This window comes from Anabrus simplex, chromosome 1 (assembly GCF_040414725.1).
Source record: "Anabrus simplex isolate iqAnaSimp1 chromosome 1, ASM4041472v1, whole genome shotgun sequence".
NCBI classification, from domain to species: domain Eukaryota; kingdom Metazoa; phylum Arthropoda; class Insecta; order Orthoptera; family Tettigoniidae; genus Anabrus; species Anabrus simplex.
In genome coordinates this window covers 1,706,529,156-1,706,548,954 of record NC_090265.1, presented here as the reverse complement: position 1 = coordinate 1,706,548,954, position 19,799 = coordinate 1,706,529,156, and the positions used below count along the sequence as shown (strand labels likewise).

The 19,799-nt window shown below is 40.1% G+C and overlaps 1 protein-coding gene across 1 annotated transcript in view; it reads left to right on the top strand.

The window, feature by feature from the left end:
• Positions 1–12,210, top strand: part of Rim2 (replication in mitochondria 2) — a 246,920-nt gene extending 234,710 nt beyond the window's left edge. Inside the window, exon 6 of the mRNA XM_067138436.2 lies at positions 11,000–12,210. Coding sequence (XP_066994537.1) covers positions 11,000–11,277 — 278 coding nt within the window. The 3' untranslated portion in view covers positions 11,278–12,210. The remainder of the gene's footprint in view (positions 1–10,999) is intronic.
• Positions 12,211–19,799: the final 7,589 nt, after the last annotated feature.

The window sequence follows — 19,799 nt, the reverse complement described above, 5'->3', positions numbered from 1 at the left end:
GCTGGTAGTAGCGCAGCGAGGGCTGTGAAATCAGTCAGTTGGTGAGTGTCGTGCGAGATGGCAGTAACCCGTGTTAAGCAGCGCGCTTACATCAAAATAGCCGTTTTCCGAGGGAGAAATGAGATGGAATGTCACAGTGAATTAGTGAAAGCCCTTGGGAATAATGCCCTACCATACCGTACAGTAGGGCGGTGGGTAGGAAAGTTTCAGCAAGGACGTGTGCCAACCAGTAATGAGCAACGTTCGGGACGACCTGTCAGTGTGCGGACCGACGTGGCACTTGCCGCCATTTAGCAGCTCCTGGATGAAGACAGACAATGGACGCTACTGGAGTTCGAGAAGGCAAGTGGCATCGAGAAACTCACTGTCCACAGGGTATTGCGTAATGAGCTGCAACTGCGCAAAATCGCATCGCGGTGAGTACCGCATGCACTAACGGAAGTTCAAAGGTGGGTGCGCTATGCAATATACTCCGACCACCTCGCACGCTTGTCACGAATAATCGCCATCGATGAATTTTGGACCAGGGCATACGAACCAGAACTGAAACGTCAGTCCGCAGAGTGGCGACATGTTGGATCACCGAGGAGGCAGAAGGTCCGTCAGAATCCTTCCCCAGTCCAATTGATGGTGATCTTCGCGTATGATATCAGGTGTGTCATTGTTTGCCACTTTGTTCCGCATAGCAAAACAGTGACCGTACAGTACTAAAGGGACTTCCTGGTGCGACAGGTACGACGTGGCGTTCGGGAGAAACGTCCGGATCTTGTGGACAGTGCAATAATTCTGCACGACGATGCAAAACCACATAAAGCAGAGTGTGTAGGGCAGCTACTGCGACGTTGGGGATGAGAAGAATTGCAGCACCCACCGTACTATACTCTCCCGACATTTCGCCCTGTGACTTTGATCTCATTCGAAAGATTGAGGAACTACGTGGTAGGCGGTTTGCAACACGAGAGGACATTGCTAATGCTGTGCGCCAACAGGTGACCCGATTCACACATGGTGCGGAAAATTCTGAGGCAGATGGTATTCAGCGCCTCCCATATCGTTGGCAGCGTGTGGTGTCAGTAGCAGGGGACTACTTTGAGGGTCTTTAGGCCCAGGTTTGTCATGTCAACTTTATGTGCACTGTGTTGTCATTCTTTTGCACCGGGGAAGGCCATAATTGCCCTGTATACTACCGTAATAAATTAGTGTGTTACGATATTTCAGTGCTATTCATTGTCCACACATGTAGTTAACACCTTGTTCTTTCGTCTGCTTATGTCACATTTTGCAACCGGACTGGCATCTTCAAGACAAAAAGTAGTTGCCATGACTTTTGCCCCAACCCTCGTACATAATATCAACCGTGTCTTCTGTGTTGGTTAAATGGTCAGCGTCGTGGCCTTTGGTTCTGAAGATCTCCGGTTCGATTTCCGGTTGGGTCAACCGTGCATGGTTAATTCCTCTGGCTGGGGGACTGGTGTTCGTACTGTCTCAATACTCGTCTCTATACACACATACACATAGTTCGCATCCACGACCACATCAGGGTGTGGGAAAACCGGTACAAGAATAAACTTTCTTCTGTATTTCTTTTCCGTTCTGTCTGGGGTGCCGGGCTGGGTAGCTTTCTGATTTTCTCCTGGTGTTTGTCTACCCCTTAGGCCTAGTCCCGTTTCTTGAGACGAGGTGAGATAAATTTATATAGCATGTTTTACGGGCGGCTGCCCTTCCTGACGCCAGCCTCGGTTGAAGAGCTAATGAAAATTAAGTGAAATGAAATGGCGTATGGCTTTTAGTGCCGGGAAATCCCAGGACGGGTTCGGCTCGCCAGGTGCAGGTCTTTTGATTTGACTCCCGTAGGTGACCTGCGCGTCGTGATCAGGATGAAATGATGATGAAGACAACACATACCCAGCCCCCGTGCCAGTGAAATTAACCAATGATGGTTAAAATTCCCGACCCTGCTGGGAATCGAACCCGGGACCCCTGTGACTAAAGGCCAGCACGCTAACCATTTAGCCATGGAGCCGGACATGAAAATTAAGAGAATGAAAAGAGAATGAAATATGGTAAGGAGGTGGAAGGAATCGGCTGTGGCCAATGAATTGGAACTGTCCCGACATCCACATAATAATCACCAGAAGTGGTTAGTTTCGTGTTGTATGGAAAGGTTCACGTGTGTGTGTGAAATCACGCTTTTTGCCATAGCCTCGAGACGCTTTACGGTTTAATTAAATACGCACTACGTAAGGCCTACGTAGTAGTAACTGGTTGCGGTTCAAACGGGGGTGTGTCGGCAAACTGCGCATATCGCCTGGCGGCTTGAGGTGGGGCTTGCCGTTCAGGCGAGTTGGTATTGGCTGGAGTAGAAATTGCAGCTGTTCTCATCCGAGTCAGTCACGTGATTCACGTGTGTCGCGTACAACCATTTGAGTGTACAGGGACTACCAAAGCGTTGTCCACCATTGTTTTACAATATTGTATGAACTATAACATTGCTCAGGGCTCATGCGGGCACATTGACGAGGCAGAAAAAGCAAATTCATCTCATCTTAATAGCTGAACTTGGAACCAGTCTTTAATAATACCATTGTTTCTGCTTCGTTTCATTAGCCTTCTGTTCTTGTCAAGTGGGTGTGATTTTTTCATTTCTTGAAATTTGGTCTCAGATAGACCATGCACTTATCAACAAAATAACAGGACTTCAGACATTATTAATAATAACATTAATCAAGGCATAGGAATGACATTGCACAGAGATTGTGGTCAGATATGAATAATTCATAATGTTCTTTATACAATATATCCTTGTTATAACGTGGATACTGGCAAGATGTAGTGGGAATATTTACAGTGCACTATGTCTTCTGGTATGGGCTAGCAATTTGTTACTTTCATTGACCTGTCAGTCTCATCCTTGGCTTTGACAGTATGAAAGTGACGGAGTTATGAGTGATGGTGGTAACTATTTCTTATGCAGCCAGTCCCTGTTATCAATGGTGTGAAAATATCGCTCTTAGGGTCGGTTGGTGCATGCATTTCAGTGGGCTTGGCAGACTGATATGCAATAGCAACTTCTGGCTCGGTGAGGAAAGCAACGGGAAATTACCTCACTCCTCATTTCCCTAGTATGCCTTTTCAGTGACGCCTGGGTTGTCTGTGATAGCTTGTGGTGGAGCTGTGGAGGATCAAACCAGCCTTCGGGATGAATACCCAACATATAACGTGGATGTGTTATTGTTTGAGTCATCAGTCCATAGACTGGTTTGATGCAGCTCTCCATGTCACCCTATCCTGTGCTAACCTTTTCATTTCTACGTAACTATTGCATCCTACATCTGCTCTAATCTGTTTGTCATATTCATACCTTGGTCTACCCCTACCGTTCTTGCCACCTACACTTCCTTCAAAAACCAACTGAACAAGTCCTGGGTGTCTTAAGATGTGTCCTATCATTCTATCTCTTCTTCTCGTCAAATTTAGCCAAATCGATCTCCTCTCACCAATTCGATTCAGTATCTCTTCATTCGTGATTCGAGCTATCCATCTCACCTTCAGCATTCTTCTGTAACACCACATTTCAAAAGCTTCTATTCTCTTTCTTTCTGAGCTAGTTATCGTCCATGTTTCACTTCCATACAATGCCACGCTCCACACAAAAGTCTTCAAAAACATCTTTCTAATTCCAATATCAATATTTGAAGTGAGCAAATTTCTTTTCTTAAGAAAGCTCTTCCTTGCTTGTGCTAGTCTGCATTTTATGTCCTCCTTACTTCTGCCATCGTTGGTTATTTTACTACCCAAGTAACAGTATTCATCTACTTCCTTTAAGACTTCGTTTCCTAATCTAATATTTCCTACATCACCTGCCTTCGTTCGACTGCACTCCATTACTTTTGTTTTGGACTTATTTATTTTCATCTTGTACTCCTTACCTAAGACTTCATCCATACCATTCAGCAACTTCTCGAGATCTTCTGCAGTCTCAGATAAAATAACAATATCATCGGCAAATCTCAAGGTTTTGATTTCCTCTCCTTGGACTGTGATTCCCTTTCCAAATTTCTCTTTGATTTCCTTTACTGCCTGTTCTATGTAAACATTGAAAAGGAGAGGAGACAAACTGCAGCCTTGCCTCACTCCTTTCTGGATTGCTGCTTCTTTTTCAAAGCCCTCGATTCTTATCACTGCAGACTGATTTTTATACAGGTTGTAGATAATTCTTCGTTCACGGTATCTGATCCCTATCATCTTCAGAATCATAAATAGCCTGGTCCAATCAACATTATCGAATGCCTTTTCTAGATCTACGAATGCCATGTACGTGGGCTTGTCCTTCTTGATTCGATCCTCTAAGATCAGACGTAAAGTCAGGATTGCTTCACGTGTTCCTACATTTCTTCTGAAGCCAAATTGATCTTCCCCCAACTCAGCTTCAACTTGTTTTTCCATTCTTCTGTAAATAATACGTGTTAAAATTTTGCAGGCATGAGATACTAAACTAATAGTGCGGTAGTTTTCACACCTGTCAGCACCGGCTTTCTTGGGAATAGGTATAACAACATTCTGCCGAAAATCGGATGGGACTTCTCCTGTCTCATACATCTTGCACACTAAATGAAATAACCTTACCATGCTGGTTTCTCCTAAGGCAGTCAGTAATTCAGAGGGAATATCATCAATTCCAGGTGCCTTGTTCCTATTTAGGTCACTCACAGCTCTGTCAAACTCTGACCTCAAAATTGGGTCTCCCATTTCATCAAAATCAACAGCCTCTTCATGTTCCAGAACCAAATTATCTACATACCTTCATACAACTGTTGGATATGCTCCTGCCATCTTTCTGCTTTGTCTTCTTTCCCTAGAAGTGGCTTTCCATCTGAGCTCTTAATATTCATACACCTAGATTTCCTTTCTCCAAAGGTTTCCTTGATTTTCCTGTATGCAGCATCTACCTTTCCCAGGACCATACAGCTTTCGACATCCTTGCACTTCTCCTTCAGCCATTCTTCCTTAGCTACCTTGCACTTTCTATCCACTTCATTCTTTAATCGCCTGTATTCTTTTCTGCCCTCTTCATTTCTAGCAATCTTGTATTTTCGTCGTTCATCAATCAGGTCTAGTATCTCCTGAGTTATCCACTGATTCTTAGTTGATCTTTTCTTCCTTCCTAACATTTCTTCAGCAGCCCTACTGACTTCATTTTTCATGACTCTCCACTCTTCCTGTACTGTGTTTCCTTCGGCCTTTTCATTTAGTCCTTGTGCAACATGTTCCTTGAAACAATCCATCACACTCTTTTCTTTCAACTTGTCTAGATCCCATCTTTTTGCATTCTTTCCTTTCTTCAATTTCTTCAACTTCAGACGGCATTTCATGACCAACAAGTTGTGGTCAGAGTCCACGTCTGCTCCTGGGAAAGTTTTGCAATCCAACACCTGGTTTCTGAATCTCTGCCTAATCATAATGAAGTCTATTTGATACCTTCCAGTGTCTCCAGGTCTCGTCCACGTATACAGCCGTCGTTTGTGGTGTTTGAACCAAGTATTGGCGAGGACTAAATTATGGTCAGTGCAGAATTCAACCAGCCGACTTCCTCTTTCGTTCCTTTGTCCCAATCCAAATTCTCCTACTGTGCTACCTTCTCTTCCTTGGCCTACCACTGCGTTCCAGTCTCCCATCACAATTAGATTCTCGTCACCTTTGACATATTGTATTAAATCTTCTATCTCCTCATATATTCTTTCAATTTCTTCATCATCCGCTGAACTAGTAGGCATATAGACCTGCACTATTGTGGTGGGCATTGGTTTGGTGTCTATCTTGGCGACAATAATTCTTTCACTATGCTGGTCGTAGTAGCTTATCCGCTGCCCTATTTTCTTATTCATTATTAAACCAACTCCTGCATTACCCCTGTTTGATTTCGTGTTGATAATTCGGTAGTCGCCTGACCAAAAATCCTGTTCTTCCTGCCAACGTACTTCACTTATACCAACTACATCTAACTTTAGCCTATCCATCTCCCTTTTCAGATTCTCTAACCTACCACAACGATTCAAACTTCTAACATTCCACGCTCCGACTCGCAGAATGTCAGTATCCATCTTCCTGATGATCGCCCCCTCTCGTGTAGTCCCCACCCGGAGATCCGAATGGGGGACTAGTTTACCTCCGGAATATTTTACCCGGGACGAAGCCATCATCAGTCCATCATTCATACAGAGAGAGCTGCATGTCCTCGGGAGGTGGTTACGGCTGTAGTTTCCCGTTGCTTTCAGCCGTGTAGCAGTATCAACACAGCTAAGCCATGTTGAGTATTATTACAAGGCCGTATCAGTCAATCATCTAGACTGCCGCCCTTGCAACTACCGAAAGGCTGCTACCCCCGTTTCGATGAACCATTCGTTAGTCTGGTCTCTCAACAGATACCCATCCGATATGGTTGCACCTGCGGCTCGGCTATCTGCATCATTGGGACACGCAAGCCTCCCCACCGCGGCAAGGTCACATGGTTCGCAGAGGAGGTATAATGGATATACTAAAAAAAAAAAAAAAAAAAAAAAAAAAAAAAAGATCCTAGGAGAGCGTTGGCACGGCTTAGTAGTTCTATTTTAAGTAATTAAACACTGTGATGAGATGATGCTTAGAATACGAACAGCTGAAAAGATAAGCATATGATTTAGATGTATTGATGTCCCATCTCAAGAACAGTAAAGGAATGTCCACAGCATTGATTCGGAGTAGATGGCTTCGGGAACTGCCGTGGTTGAACCTCGTACGAATGATTGATGTTATATCATCGTTCGACTTGAGAGTTCCACCTAGAAAACTATGACCTTCGTGGAGGATATTGTTGTATGAAAGAGTATTTATATCCCTTGGTTGAGAGAAATGTTGAAACCAGAATCCAATGGGATGTTCAGCTCTTCTCCGGTTCATTGTACTCCTTAAGGCGTATTTCACATTTACCCGGCTGTCGGTCAATCAATGCCGGTTACACGATTGAGAAGAGAAGTGTACAAGACGTTTCACACTCTCCCAGTCAAGTTCAGCAATCACACCTCTGGTCAGTTGCGCTGTATGCGGACGAGCGTTATCATGGAGGAATAAGATTGGTTGTTGTCTCTTGTTGTCAACAACAACGGCAAGCCGTCTTAGCTGGTTACTATACACAACAGAGGTAATCGTTACGTTTTTCGTAAGAAGTTCATGGTGAAGAATGCCATTTTGTTCCACCAAACACTCAGCATGATTTTCTGTGTATTATCCTTTGGCACGGGGAGTTGCTTTTTTTTTTTTTTTTTTTTGCTAAGCCAATCTTTTCCTCTTCTTCATGTTGACATACAGGCACCCTTTCTCGTCACCGGTGACAGTGTTCGAAAGGAATGCTTCGTAACTATCACAAGTCAACCGGTGCCAGGCAAGCAATGACGAACAGATGTTTACCCGTTGTCACCCATGTCCGGCTCCATGGCTAAATGGTTAGCGTGCTGGCCTGTGGTCACAGGGGTCCCGGGTTCAATTCCCGGCAGGGTCGGGAATTTTAACAATCATTGATTAAGTTATCTGGCACGGGGGCTGGGTGTATGTGTCGTTTTCATTATCATTTCATCCTCATCATGACGCGCAGGTTGCCTGCGGGAGTCAATTCAAAAGACCTGCATCTGGCGAGCTGAACTTGTCCTCGGATACTCCCGGCACTAAAAACCATACGCTTTTTTTTTTTTTTTTTTTTTTAACATCCATCGAATGCAAATGCCGTACAATAGTTGATTGATCGCATTCAAAAACTTGCGCCATTTTCCGCGTTGTTTGACGAGGATTCTCATCAAGCAACTCATTTAAGCGATTTGCGGCAAAATCTGAAGGTCTTCTAGAACGTGGATCGTCAGACAAGTCAAACCGTCCTGCTCGAAAGCGGGAAAACCATTTTTGTGCTGTTCTTTCAGCAGTTGCTTCATTCCCGTACACTTCACACATTGTTCTCGCAGCTCCTGCTGCACTGGATCCTCGGTTAAACTGAAACAGTAAAAATGTGTCGGAAAATCTCACTTTTCTCAACTTGACATTCCATATCCATTTGTCTGAAATACACACAAATAATACGTTCACAATCAAGAAAACCTGTTTCACAACACACAAACTCCAAACTCAGTTAAAACAGCGGAATAACGATAGGCAATCCCTTCACGCCGCATAGTCGCCAACCCAAAAGAATACCGCACTAACTTATGCATCGACCCCACATAAACGAAACCCGGCTGCCGTGCTATTGTAATAGGAAGTAGTAGGAAGCTGGCAGTTCCCACTGTGCGGACCGGCTGTCTGTCGGTGCCGGTAAAACCAGGTTCTGCGGGTAGGGGGGAGCCATGAATCAATGGAGAATTTCGCATCTAACCAGCACGGTAGCTGTCTATAGAGTGTTCATTCCTGGGTTTGAATCGACTGGATACATTCGCTGAAGGATGTGTTGCGGCGCTGATTGGAATGTTTAATTCTTACATGGAGGTCGTTAAAAGTTGTAAAGCGTGTGCACGTCATTTCTTAAATCTTCAAAAAGTTCTAAGAATGCCCCAGCCTCGTCTCTTTTTTAATATTGCTTGGATGATCCATTGCAATCTATTTCTTCTCCGTTTCTTCAGACTCCTATGCAAGACCATAAACGATTTATTGCGATTCATTCCAACCCACGTCGGTTAACTGACAGCCGGGTAAGTGCGAAATAGACTTAAGCTAGTCCATCGACATGCTCGTTATGTGAAATTCCAGTGTGCGAGGGGAACCTTGTAAAATTGACGTATGATCCATGTTACCGTAGTTGTATGGTTTTCTTGATTATTTTGATAAGATGTATGCTTGTTTTTTGTAGTATAAAAGGAGTAGCCAATGCAGAAAGAACACTTAAGGAATAAGATTGAATTACAGAGTCTCTAACCTGCACTCTTTCTGCATATGATAGTGTTTCGTGAATAGGAAATTGCTTCAAACCGATGTCCTGTAACGAGCAGTGGCGCCTCGCGAGCTGAAGAAGCGGAATTCTTTGCTGTAACCTTGCCTCCTCCTCCCCCCCCCCCCCCCCATTGCATTCACGTAAATAAATATAAGCGTAAAGTAGTTTTTATATTGCTTGATACAGTATGATAGTATGAAGACGATTGAAATTTTATGGCTATAATTCAAAGAATTCAAAGATAGGCCTATTTAATCATGCCTCCTCACGTAAAGTCAAGAATAATTGGATAACCGAAATTGAAAAAGACCTTCAAGAAATCAGCATAACAGATGAAATTATATGGGATAGGCTTAGCTTTAGAAGGTTGGTGAACAAATACCATTTTAATGAAAAACCCAAGCTGCGAACCAACTCTGCATGGACGGAAGGACGGAAGAAAAATCATGGCGATCTAGTCCTTTAAAATCAGTATTGAGTTATTTAAAAGTTGAATTAGAGAAGTAGGCCATTATGAACATTTTTTTATACCGACAGGAGTAAAGTTAGCTGCCGACCGAGCTCGATAGCTGCAGTCGCTTAAGTGCGGCCAGTATTCGGGAGATAGTGGGTTCGAACCTCACTGTCGTCAGCCCTGGAGATGGTTTTCCGTGGTTTCCCATTTTCACACCAGGCAAATGCCGGGGCTGTACCTTAATTAAGGCCACGGCCGCTACCTTCTCACTCCTAGTCCTTTCCTGTCCCATCGTCGCCATAGGACCTATCTGTGTCGGTGCGAGGTAAAGCAAATAGCAAAGAAAGAAAAACGTTGGCTGCTGGTTCATCTCAACTTGATCTTTACCTATGCTTCTGCAGGAATGAAAGATTCTAACCCTCTCAGAATTCTTGTGTGTATTCATCCAACTTGAAGCTTTATGTTAGATTGCATAGCTTGTGTAAAATATAGCTTGGATGTGTTAACTGCAGTGTGTAGGCCTATAGTTCATCTGTAAGTAGTGAGTGGGGTCCAAAATTTAGAATTGTGACACATGATAATAATATGGAGCTGTCCTGTGAAAGAGAGTGGAATCTGTAAAAACTGATTTCTTGTTATGTTTTTATGGGTTTTAGTTAACTAAAATCCTTTCCCATGAAATGTTCTTGTGAATTGACTTGAAGTTTGGTTTTCAGTTCCAGTACTTACTTAAGAAAAAAAGGCTTTGTATGCGAATACTCCATGGTATTCGTCCACAGCTTTTGTGACCTGATTTTACATTGTATTACTTCCTGCTTTTGTTTGAAAACTTTCTAAGATAATATTAAAATAATTTAATTGTATCAAGTTTGCCATTTGATAAATGGTCTGTCTAAAAAGGTACATAGCACATGTTTCGACCTAGCCTGGAGGTCATCATCAGCTAAAATAACACAAAGATGAAAGACAAATACAAAAACAGTCATACATAAAAAATTTAAGAAAGAATACAATCAACAAATGCAAAGAAAATCCATGCTTAAAATGTTCATAGCTTCAATCTTTGATGAAACTAAATATAACAGGTGTGGGTCCAACTGTATTTATCACAACTATTGGTTGGCTGGAGGAATACTTTCAAATTGTGAAGACTCAGATGTTGTTCTATTTGTTATGCTTCTGGAAATGGAGTGAAGTTTTAAAATATGTAAAATTTCTTCATGGAGAATACAGGTATAGTTAGGATCTAAAAGTGAAAACTTTCTGCAATTGAGATTATTTTATAGCCTTTGTTGTATAAATATATCAGTTGTTTTCATGGAGCTTGATATTGCATAACTTTAGTATAGAAATGCTTAACATTTAAAATTTAATATTATACACTGCTAACATAAACCCATAATTCAGAGAAGAACATTTTAAATTTAGTTGCATGTGATTGTTGCCAAATAACTACATTTCTAATTACTGTTGCATTTTGGACATGAATATGTCATAGGTTTTGTAAATATTCTGCTTGTTCTTTCATTTTAGGAATACTATTTTTCAGGTATGCAATACGCGTGTACTTATAAGAATATGGTTCCTGTGTGTTGCAGAAGTTGCTCGTACCCGGCTTCGCGAGGAGGGCACAAAGTATCGCACATTCTGGCAGACTTTAGCCACTGTATTCCAGGAGGAGGGTCACCGAGGACTTTACAGAGGCCTAGCAACACAGCTTGTGCGACAAATTCCCAACACCGCCATTATGATGTCAACTTATGAGGCGGTAGTGTATGTCCTAACCAAATATTTTGGATCTCCAGCAAATGAATTTTATGGTTCTCATGAAATTGATGAACATGACGATCATCATAATGACTTGACTCATCATTAGGTTGGATGTTATAATGGAAGATTTCCTTTTATCCATTGAATACCCCTATACTGTCAGAACCTTTTAAAATAGGCTTAGGCAAAATGACTTCATGCAGATTTCTTCTTGCCAAAATAGGTGAACAGTTGGCAAGTATATTCATTGGGTTTTAGTCTTTTTGAAAAGATCTACCATTTTTATAATTTGTAGATTGCTTATAATATTCCTTCACGCTAAAATGTACCTGAATCTGCTGACGTTAGTAAGGGTGTAGTCTGAAATTTTGTACAATTAATGTGAAGTGCAAAGTACTTTTGACTGCCAAAATGAAGAAAAATATGTTGCTATATTTGACCTTATGCCTCGTATACAAGGAAGGCAGTGCCTAAGATGACAGTGCAGGGTTATGTGACAGAGGGCCTTAATGATGTTTCTGTTTGCAGTAGATTTCTTTTTGTGAAGAGAGATTTGTCTCGCTTTTGATAATGTAGAGAGATGCTCATAGAAGCTGAATCTGTATGTGGATTTCTTTACCTTCAGGTTTAAGAACTTAATTTGCTGCTCTGACGAGCTGGCTTTCAGTATAATGTTGGATAAGAATTGTCAGCAACTGGTTTTTCTTAGACGTGCATTATTTGTATACTCTCACTTATACAAGATTCCCCTATAAGGAGAAATAGTTTATTTTGAAAATTAAAGTTTTTCAGTTGTTTTATACTGAGCAATTTACCTGTAAGTTGTGGCCGATATTTACCTGTACAGTACATTGGTGTAAAGCTTTGTATGAGCTGTAATTTTTGTAGTTTTTGTTGTGAGTTCAGTTTAGTTAAAATATAAGTGTATTGTGTAAATATGTGAATAGATGGTATCGTATAATGTATGTACAAACGAAAATGTTAGAATTCCAAAATATTTAATAAAGAGATTATTTTTGAATTTTTTCTTACTCAGTAATCTGAGATATTTATTATTATTTATTGACAAACAAAAGGAATTTAACTTCTTCATATGATTGCCACAACCATTGGGTTTCCAGCTGGCATTCCCTCAACCTTGCAGGCCTAAACCTCCCAAGTGTCTGCAAGTGGGCTTTCTCAAAACAAGCATTGCTGCCAAATATCTTTTCTTCTCCACAACAATATCTCTTGAGTGCTTCTAATATTTTATGTAACTATGGCCATTATTATTGTCGAAGTCTGATTTTTGAAATGTGTCTGTAATCAGATGCCTGTCTTTCTGTGGAAATGGAAGCCCAGGCATGCACAGTTAATAACTTTGAAGAGTGTTGAGCACAAAAGTGAGTGTTCCACTACAACTCAAAGACTGCCAGCTGGGGATCCAATGGCTGTGGCAAAAATATTACAGGCAACCAAGGAAATGCAGAAACAGGAGGGGGAATCCTCATAATCCTATCTTGGACAGGGAATTAGAGTGAGCTCCAGCACAATGGTGATATGTGTATCCATGTAATCACTGTTCTTGTTGTATGAAATTGGGAAGATCACTTTCATGACTTGTTGTGCTGTGCTCTGACTAGGAAGTTGAAGCTAGTTGGTTCAAACCTCGTGACACTCTGCAGTGGTTATCCTATGTGTACTTTCCACCCAGATGTTTCCCCACATTCATTTCAGGCAATTCTTGAGACTCCTGTCCCAATCCTAGGCTCAAATGATAATAGTAACAGATGGTGCAAAAGGCAGGCTACAAGATAAAATTACACTTGTAAGAGTTCACCTGATTAATAAAATGCCTTTAACCCTAGAACTGTGGACTATCTTGCTAGAAGACAGTATGGTATTTTGTGAAATGTGACTGTATCTCAGAGTGATGGTATCTAAATTCAAACATAGCAGTGTTGTCATTCATCAAATGGTACCCACCTATTTTGGATTGTGGTGACTGCATGTATGTCCAGACAGTGTTTTCATTTATTCAGTGCACTGGGAAAAAATAACTGCTGCACTGGACAGCGAAACCTGCAGCAGTTACAGTTGCAAAAGATGTTTCATCATAATCAACTATTTATGTTTGTTTTTATTAATGATATATTTTTGTTGCATTAATTAGCACGATGATGCATGGCACTGCTGTGGTGAGTTTCGATACTGGGGCAGGAGAGATACTGGTAAATAAAAGCAAGAGAGATGAAAAAATGGTGCTCAAAGAATTATTTCATGATTGACCTACAGTTCCTTCATATTGTAATATTAAGCTGGTCCTCACATGCAGGATAAAACTTTCTGAAATAAACTACCAGTTGTCAAAATTTCAGAACTTGATTCTGTGGAAAGTACAATGTTTACTTTTTCATTTTTATTGTCATTATAAAAGCTGGGGGGAAGATTATGACAAGTGGAAAGTAAGTAAGTTAGTAATAAATAAATAAATAAATAAATAAATAAATAAATAAATAAAGAAAGAAAGAAAGAAAGAAAGAAATAAAGAAATAAAGAAATAAATACCAATAATAATACATGTCTCTCAGTAGCAACTAAATTGAAACATTACAAAACAGTCACCCAGCCACAAATTACATATGCATGTGAAACATTATTCATAACAACAAACACAGTTTTAATAGATAGAGTACTCAAGTTAGAAAGGAGAATAGTGAGAACCTGTTTAAATAAAAATTATCAAGTAAACGTAGTCTGGAAACTAGCTTACAACGAAATAGTTTATAAAGAAATAGAACCTGTGACTAGCACAATGAAAAAGAAACAAATATATTTCTTAGGGCATCTAATACAGCCGCCAGAAAATAGAATCAGTAGAAAAATAATAGAAAAATTATGGAAGAGTAAGAATAATATTAGATGGATCACAGAATTTAAAGAAGACATGAGAGAGTTACATATTACAATAGAAGATTTAAAACACAAAACAAATACACTCGAAATATTGAAAGATAAACACACTATACTACAGACGAAAATCAACAAGCAGAGAATAGGAAGAGTGATTCCAGAAGCAGAAAGAAAATTATGTTCAGAAAGAATGAACAGTATTGAACCTCCATAAACCTGACTAAAGTTGGCTCAGGCGGCAGCGCACCGGCCTCTCACCGCTGGATACCTTGGTTCAAATCCTGGTCACACCATGTGAGATTTGTGCTGGACAAAGCGGAGGCAGGATAGGTTTTTCTCCGGGTACTCGGGTACTCCGGTTTTTCCTGTCAACTTTCATTCCAACAACACTGTCCATTAACATTTCATTGCCCCAGAGGAGTGTGACAGGCTTTGGCAGCCGGCACATCTCTTATCCTTGCCGCTAGACAGGGGCTTCATTCATTCCATTTTGACCCGGTCGAATGACTGGAAAGAGGCTGTGGATTTTCATTTTCAATAAATACCAATATTATTGTTTTTACATCCCAATTACTAGTTTTATGGATTTTTGGATGCAAGGTGCTGGAATTTAACATAGATGCCACAGTGTAGTAGTAACAAAATCACTGCTATCGATGACTACTTGTATATTTATTTTCACAGAACACACACAATATAACAACACACAGAAATATGTACACAGTAGTTCTCAGTTTCCAATTGATCTGTTGGGTGGTATCAATGTAAAACTCGCACAACTCAACTCCATTGCATTCACAATACCAACATCACATCACTACTACAACTCGCCACATAACTCATACAAAATACACAATAAATCATAAATGTAGAAATGCTTGATTAAACTATTGATGGAACAAACAGAAAGATGATGGTTGAAATACATTGTCAACATGGAACAACATTGATGCTTTCATGGCCTGTACTTGTAGACATGATATTGGCTTTTGGGCTTATGCTGTGTCAAGAAAATGTTAAAATTCCAAAATATTCAATAAAGAGATTATATTTGAATTTTTTCCTTACTCGGTAATCTGAGATATTTATTATTATTTATTGACAAACAAAAGGAATTTAACTTCTTCATATGATTGCCACAACCATTGGGTTTCCAGCCGGCATTCCCTCAACCTTGCAGGCCTAAACCTCCAAGTGTCTGCAAGTGGGCTTCCTGAAAACAAACATTGCTGCCAACTATCTTTTTTTCTCCACAACAATATCTCTTGAGTGCTTCTAATATTTTATGTAACTATGGCCATTATTATTGTCACAGTCTGATTTTTGAAATGTGTCTGTAATCAGATGCCTGTCTTTCTGTGGAAATGGGAAGCCCAGGCATGCACAGTTAATAACTTTGAAGAGTGTTAAGCACAAAAGTGAGTGTTCCACTACAACTCGAAGACTGCCAGCTGGGGATTCAATGGCTGTGGCAACAATATTACAGGCAACCAAGGAAATGCAGAAACAGGATCAAGAAAACAAGGTGAAACTCTTTACACAGCATAAGTCCAAATGCCCATATCATGTCTAAGAGCTTTATAGTTAAAGCAGTGTGTTACTCGTAACTAAAATTTCATGGAATAGTTTACTCAAGCACTTCTACCTTTATGAGTAACCTTCTGCTATAACATACTCATTGTAATATGACCACGTACTCATAAAGATGATTTATACGTGAAAATGTTAAGAATGAGTGCTCTTCCATGATTTTCTTCTGTGGGGTTTTTGGTTATGTTTTGAAGGTAGGAATTTCAAGAATAACTTTTTATGAAAGCTCTTTTTAGTGTTAGGTTTTAATATTAATGACCTTTGGTTGTTTTTCTTTGTAATTTGTTTTTAAGCCTGAAGACCGGGCGAGTTGGCCATGCAGTTAGAGGCACGTGGCTGCGAGCTTGCATCCGGGAGTTAGTAGGTTTGAATCCCACTGTCGGCAGCCCTGAAGATGGTTTTCCATGGTTTCCCATTTTCACACCAGGAAAATGCTGGGGCTGTACCTTGATAAAGGCCATGACCACTTCCTTCCAACTCCTAGGCCTATCCCATCCCATTGTCGCCATGTCGGTGCGACATAAAGCCACTAGCAAATTTAAGGCTGAAGAAGGCCCAACATGGTTGTAAACATGTACCTTTTTTGTCTTAAGTTCTTAATTTCTTTAAGACATGCTGTGTATTGACTAAGGTGGAATCCTTTATTTGTATATTTTCTTGTAATATACAGTTGATATGGAACAACCTAAACATACGATTCTAAAATTGCTTGTGGCAAATTTTGTCCAACACAAGCCTCACATATTAGAACACCTTCAAATACCATTGAACTGAGCTGGGCTAGAACTCACCAACTTGGGCTCAGCCTGCAATCAAGAAACTAGTATGATTGTTTCTAAATGCATAGTGGAGGCTCAGATGACCAATGGCATAGCTGCTTCTTGTACGTATCAATTAATACTCCTGTGTTTGGAGATAAGTTATCATCCTACATGTTAAGATAGTTTCTCTCAAATACAGGATGCCATCCAATAATCAGGACATTTAAAATGAGGATGGGAACCAATGCTCTAATTCACAAATTTTGTTCATTCAGCTGAGAAAGTAAGGTAATGTAGTTTATTAAGTGCAGGTCTTCAGGGTTGTTCCATTTGGTCTCTCTGACGACGACGGTGTCAGTGAAGAGAGTATTGTATTCCTGCAGTTTTTGATGGATCTTGATATTTCACGAACGCTAGACCAAAAGGGTAGATCTTATCTAAAACATTATTATGTTATTTGGATGAAAATTGAGAGAGAGAGTTGATTCCTAATTGTCCCAAGCCCCTTTATCAAGGGTTGTTATTATTGGATGGCATATTATCTATATACCTTGAACATCTGTTTAATGTTTTCATGTTTAAACTCGTGGCTTGGAGCAAATTCTTCAATTTTGGAACATTGCTAAATTTACCTTGGAATTAGAATATTTCTCGCTAGAGCAGCACTTGTCCTTCTTAATTTTGTCAAGTGATTGGAACATTTTGCAAGCATCCTGGATAATTTGGAGTCGGGTGCAAATGCAACATGCTTACACCTTATTTCCAATAATTCACTGAAAGAACTGTTGGCATTTGGATATACCTCTGTTAAGTTCATATTGTAATTTCTGAGCACTGCCGATGTGGAGTAATGTAACATTTTGCAGGTAATTATTTTCCTTTGTGTCCAAAGGAATTATTGTGACCATTGTTGAACATATTTAAACGCATTTGGATATTACACGGAAATAAATTATTGGAATTGTCATTTGTTTTTCATCTTAATTTTATTTCATTTTAGTGGTGTGATCAAAGTTTTACAAATGGGGGGTTGACTTAGAGAGAAATGAATATTAATTTCAAGTTTGTTGATGAGTTGCTTTTATAGAGCTTTACTTACATACAGTGGGAGGCAGATAATTTTAATAGAAATATTTCCTCATTCAGGTCATCAAACTAATTGTGGAAATTCTGGAAAACTCCCTTAGTACTGGTAATATACCACTGGATTTTATAAGTTACCAGTAATAATAATAATAATAATAATAATAATAATAATAATAATAATAATAATAATAATAATAATAATAATTGTATGGCCTTGGCTACCGTGTGGAAGCATTTTAATTTGATGTCATCTGGCTGCTTGCTTGTCAATTCTGATGTTCCGTTTTTCTTTAGGCCTACTAGATGGCAGAGTAAACCGAATCTCTCTCTTGGGCATCCATGGCTGAGTTTTTTTAAATTTTGTTGGATATACCCAAAATGTGCCGCCAGAGATATTTTACATGCTGGCATCATACAACATGGAGTGTTAATTGGACTTTTTTCCGCCCTTCAAAAGTCTGACTACCTCTGCCTTGCTTGAACCCGCTATCTTGGGATCCGGGGTTGACACTTTATCACTGATCCACAGACGGAGCTGGTTTTATAAGTAATGGAAAGGAACAATTGAATCAAGTCGTATAGGAAGATAGGAAAATGAAAAACACACACGCAAGAGTGAGAGGTCAGTGTGGGAAGAAGAAGTAGAAAGATGACAAAGGACAAACATGAAGGAAAAAGAAAAAGGCCAAGGGCAAGGAAAATGTCCACAATTTCATACACTGCAATCTTGAAATAGGAGTGCTCTCTCATCAACCCTAGATCTTCTACACACCAAACTCAATAGCTGCAGTCGCTTAGTGCGTCCAGTATTTGGGAGATAGTGGGTTTAAACCCCACCATTGGCAGCCCTGAAGATGGTTTTACATGGTTTCCCATTTTCACACCAGGCAAATGCTGGGGCTGTACCTTAATTAAGGCCACGGCCGCTTTCCACTCCTAGCCCTTTCCTGTCCCATCATTGCCATAAGACCTATCTGTGTTGGCGCAAAGTAAAGCAACTTGTAAAAAGAAAACCCTTCTACATTTGTTTCTGTTCAGCCTCAGATGAGCTTGTTTCTGCTTCCCAGCTTCATCATTAGGGGGCCATCTTGACAGATCTTTATTCTCGATGTGGGAAGTGTAGTATGAGAAGGAAGCTGTATAACCGCAGGAAAAGAGGAGAAACATAAGATAAAGATGAATACGGGTGCTAGAAGACTAGGAAAGAGCCCATCTCTTTGAAGACAGGTGTGTATTAAGAAGTGCAGATTGTCCTTGCCCTTCTGCGTTTTCATGTTTTTCCTCATCTGCCTTTTCTGTTGCTTCCTCTTCCCACACAGATCTGTCATTGGGTTTATTCTAGAGTACTAGTCTAGAGTTAAAGTTGTTTGGTATGGGTGCTGTTTGTAATAAGCACTTTCTGTAGTTGTGCTTGTTAGGGCGAAGAGTATTCTGAAAAGTTTGTCATGTCTCCAGTGACGCTATTCCATCCAAGATCGAACCCAAGCCATATGGGAATGTAGGATGTGTAGTGTTGCTGATTTCAGTATATGATGAGGGACAGTAGCGGCAATTAGGAATTAGAAGTGTTGGGGGCGGGCAAAATATTTACAGACAACGAAAGGTACCTGGTTTGTGGGATATAGCAGACGGGGGGATATATACATTCAAACTTGGGAAAAAAAAAAAGCTACAAAATGGTAAGTTTTTTTATGCTCTCTGAGCGAATTTTGACAGAGAGATAAAAGTTGACAGTTCACCAACTTAAGTGTGATGATAATAGTTTTGTTTGAGAGTTTAATAATAATAATAATAATAATAATAATAATAATAATAATAATAATGATGATGATGATGTTATTGGTTTTACGTCCCACTACCTACTTTATCGGAGACGCTGAGGTGCCAGAATTTTGTCCCGCAGGATTTCTTTTACGTGCCAGTAAATCTACCGATACAAGGCTGATGTATTTGAGCACCTTCAAATACCACCAGACTGAGCCAGGATCGAACCTGCCAAGTTGGGGTCAGAAGGCCAGTGCCTCAATCGTCTGAGCCACTCAGCCTGGCATTTTTGAGATTTTGATTCTATATACTGTGGTTAACTCTTAATGTTAAAATGAAACAGAATTAAAATATTCATGAAATAAAATATTCAATCATTGGACTACGTACTCTCACTAAGTACTTACCTGATTATTTACACATACAATTGTTGATGGGCGCCAGCTACAAATAAATGTATCGATAATAGAATAAGAATCTTGAATATCTCTAGGGTGTGAGGTAATAAGCTTACTTTGACAGCGTAATATATAGG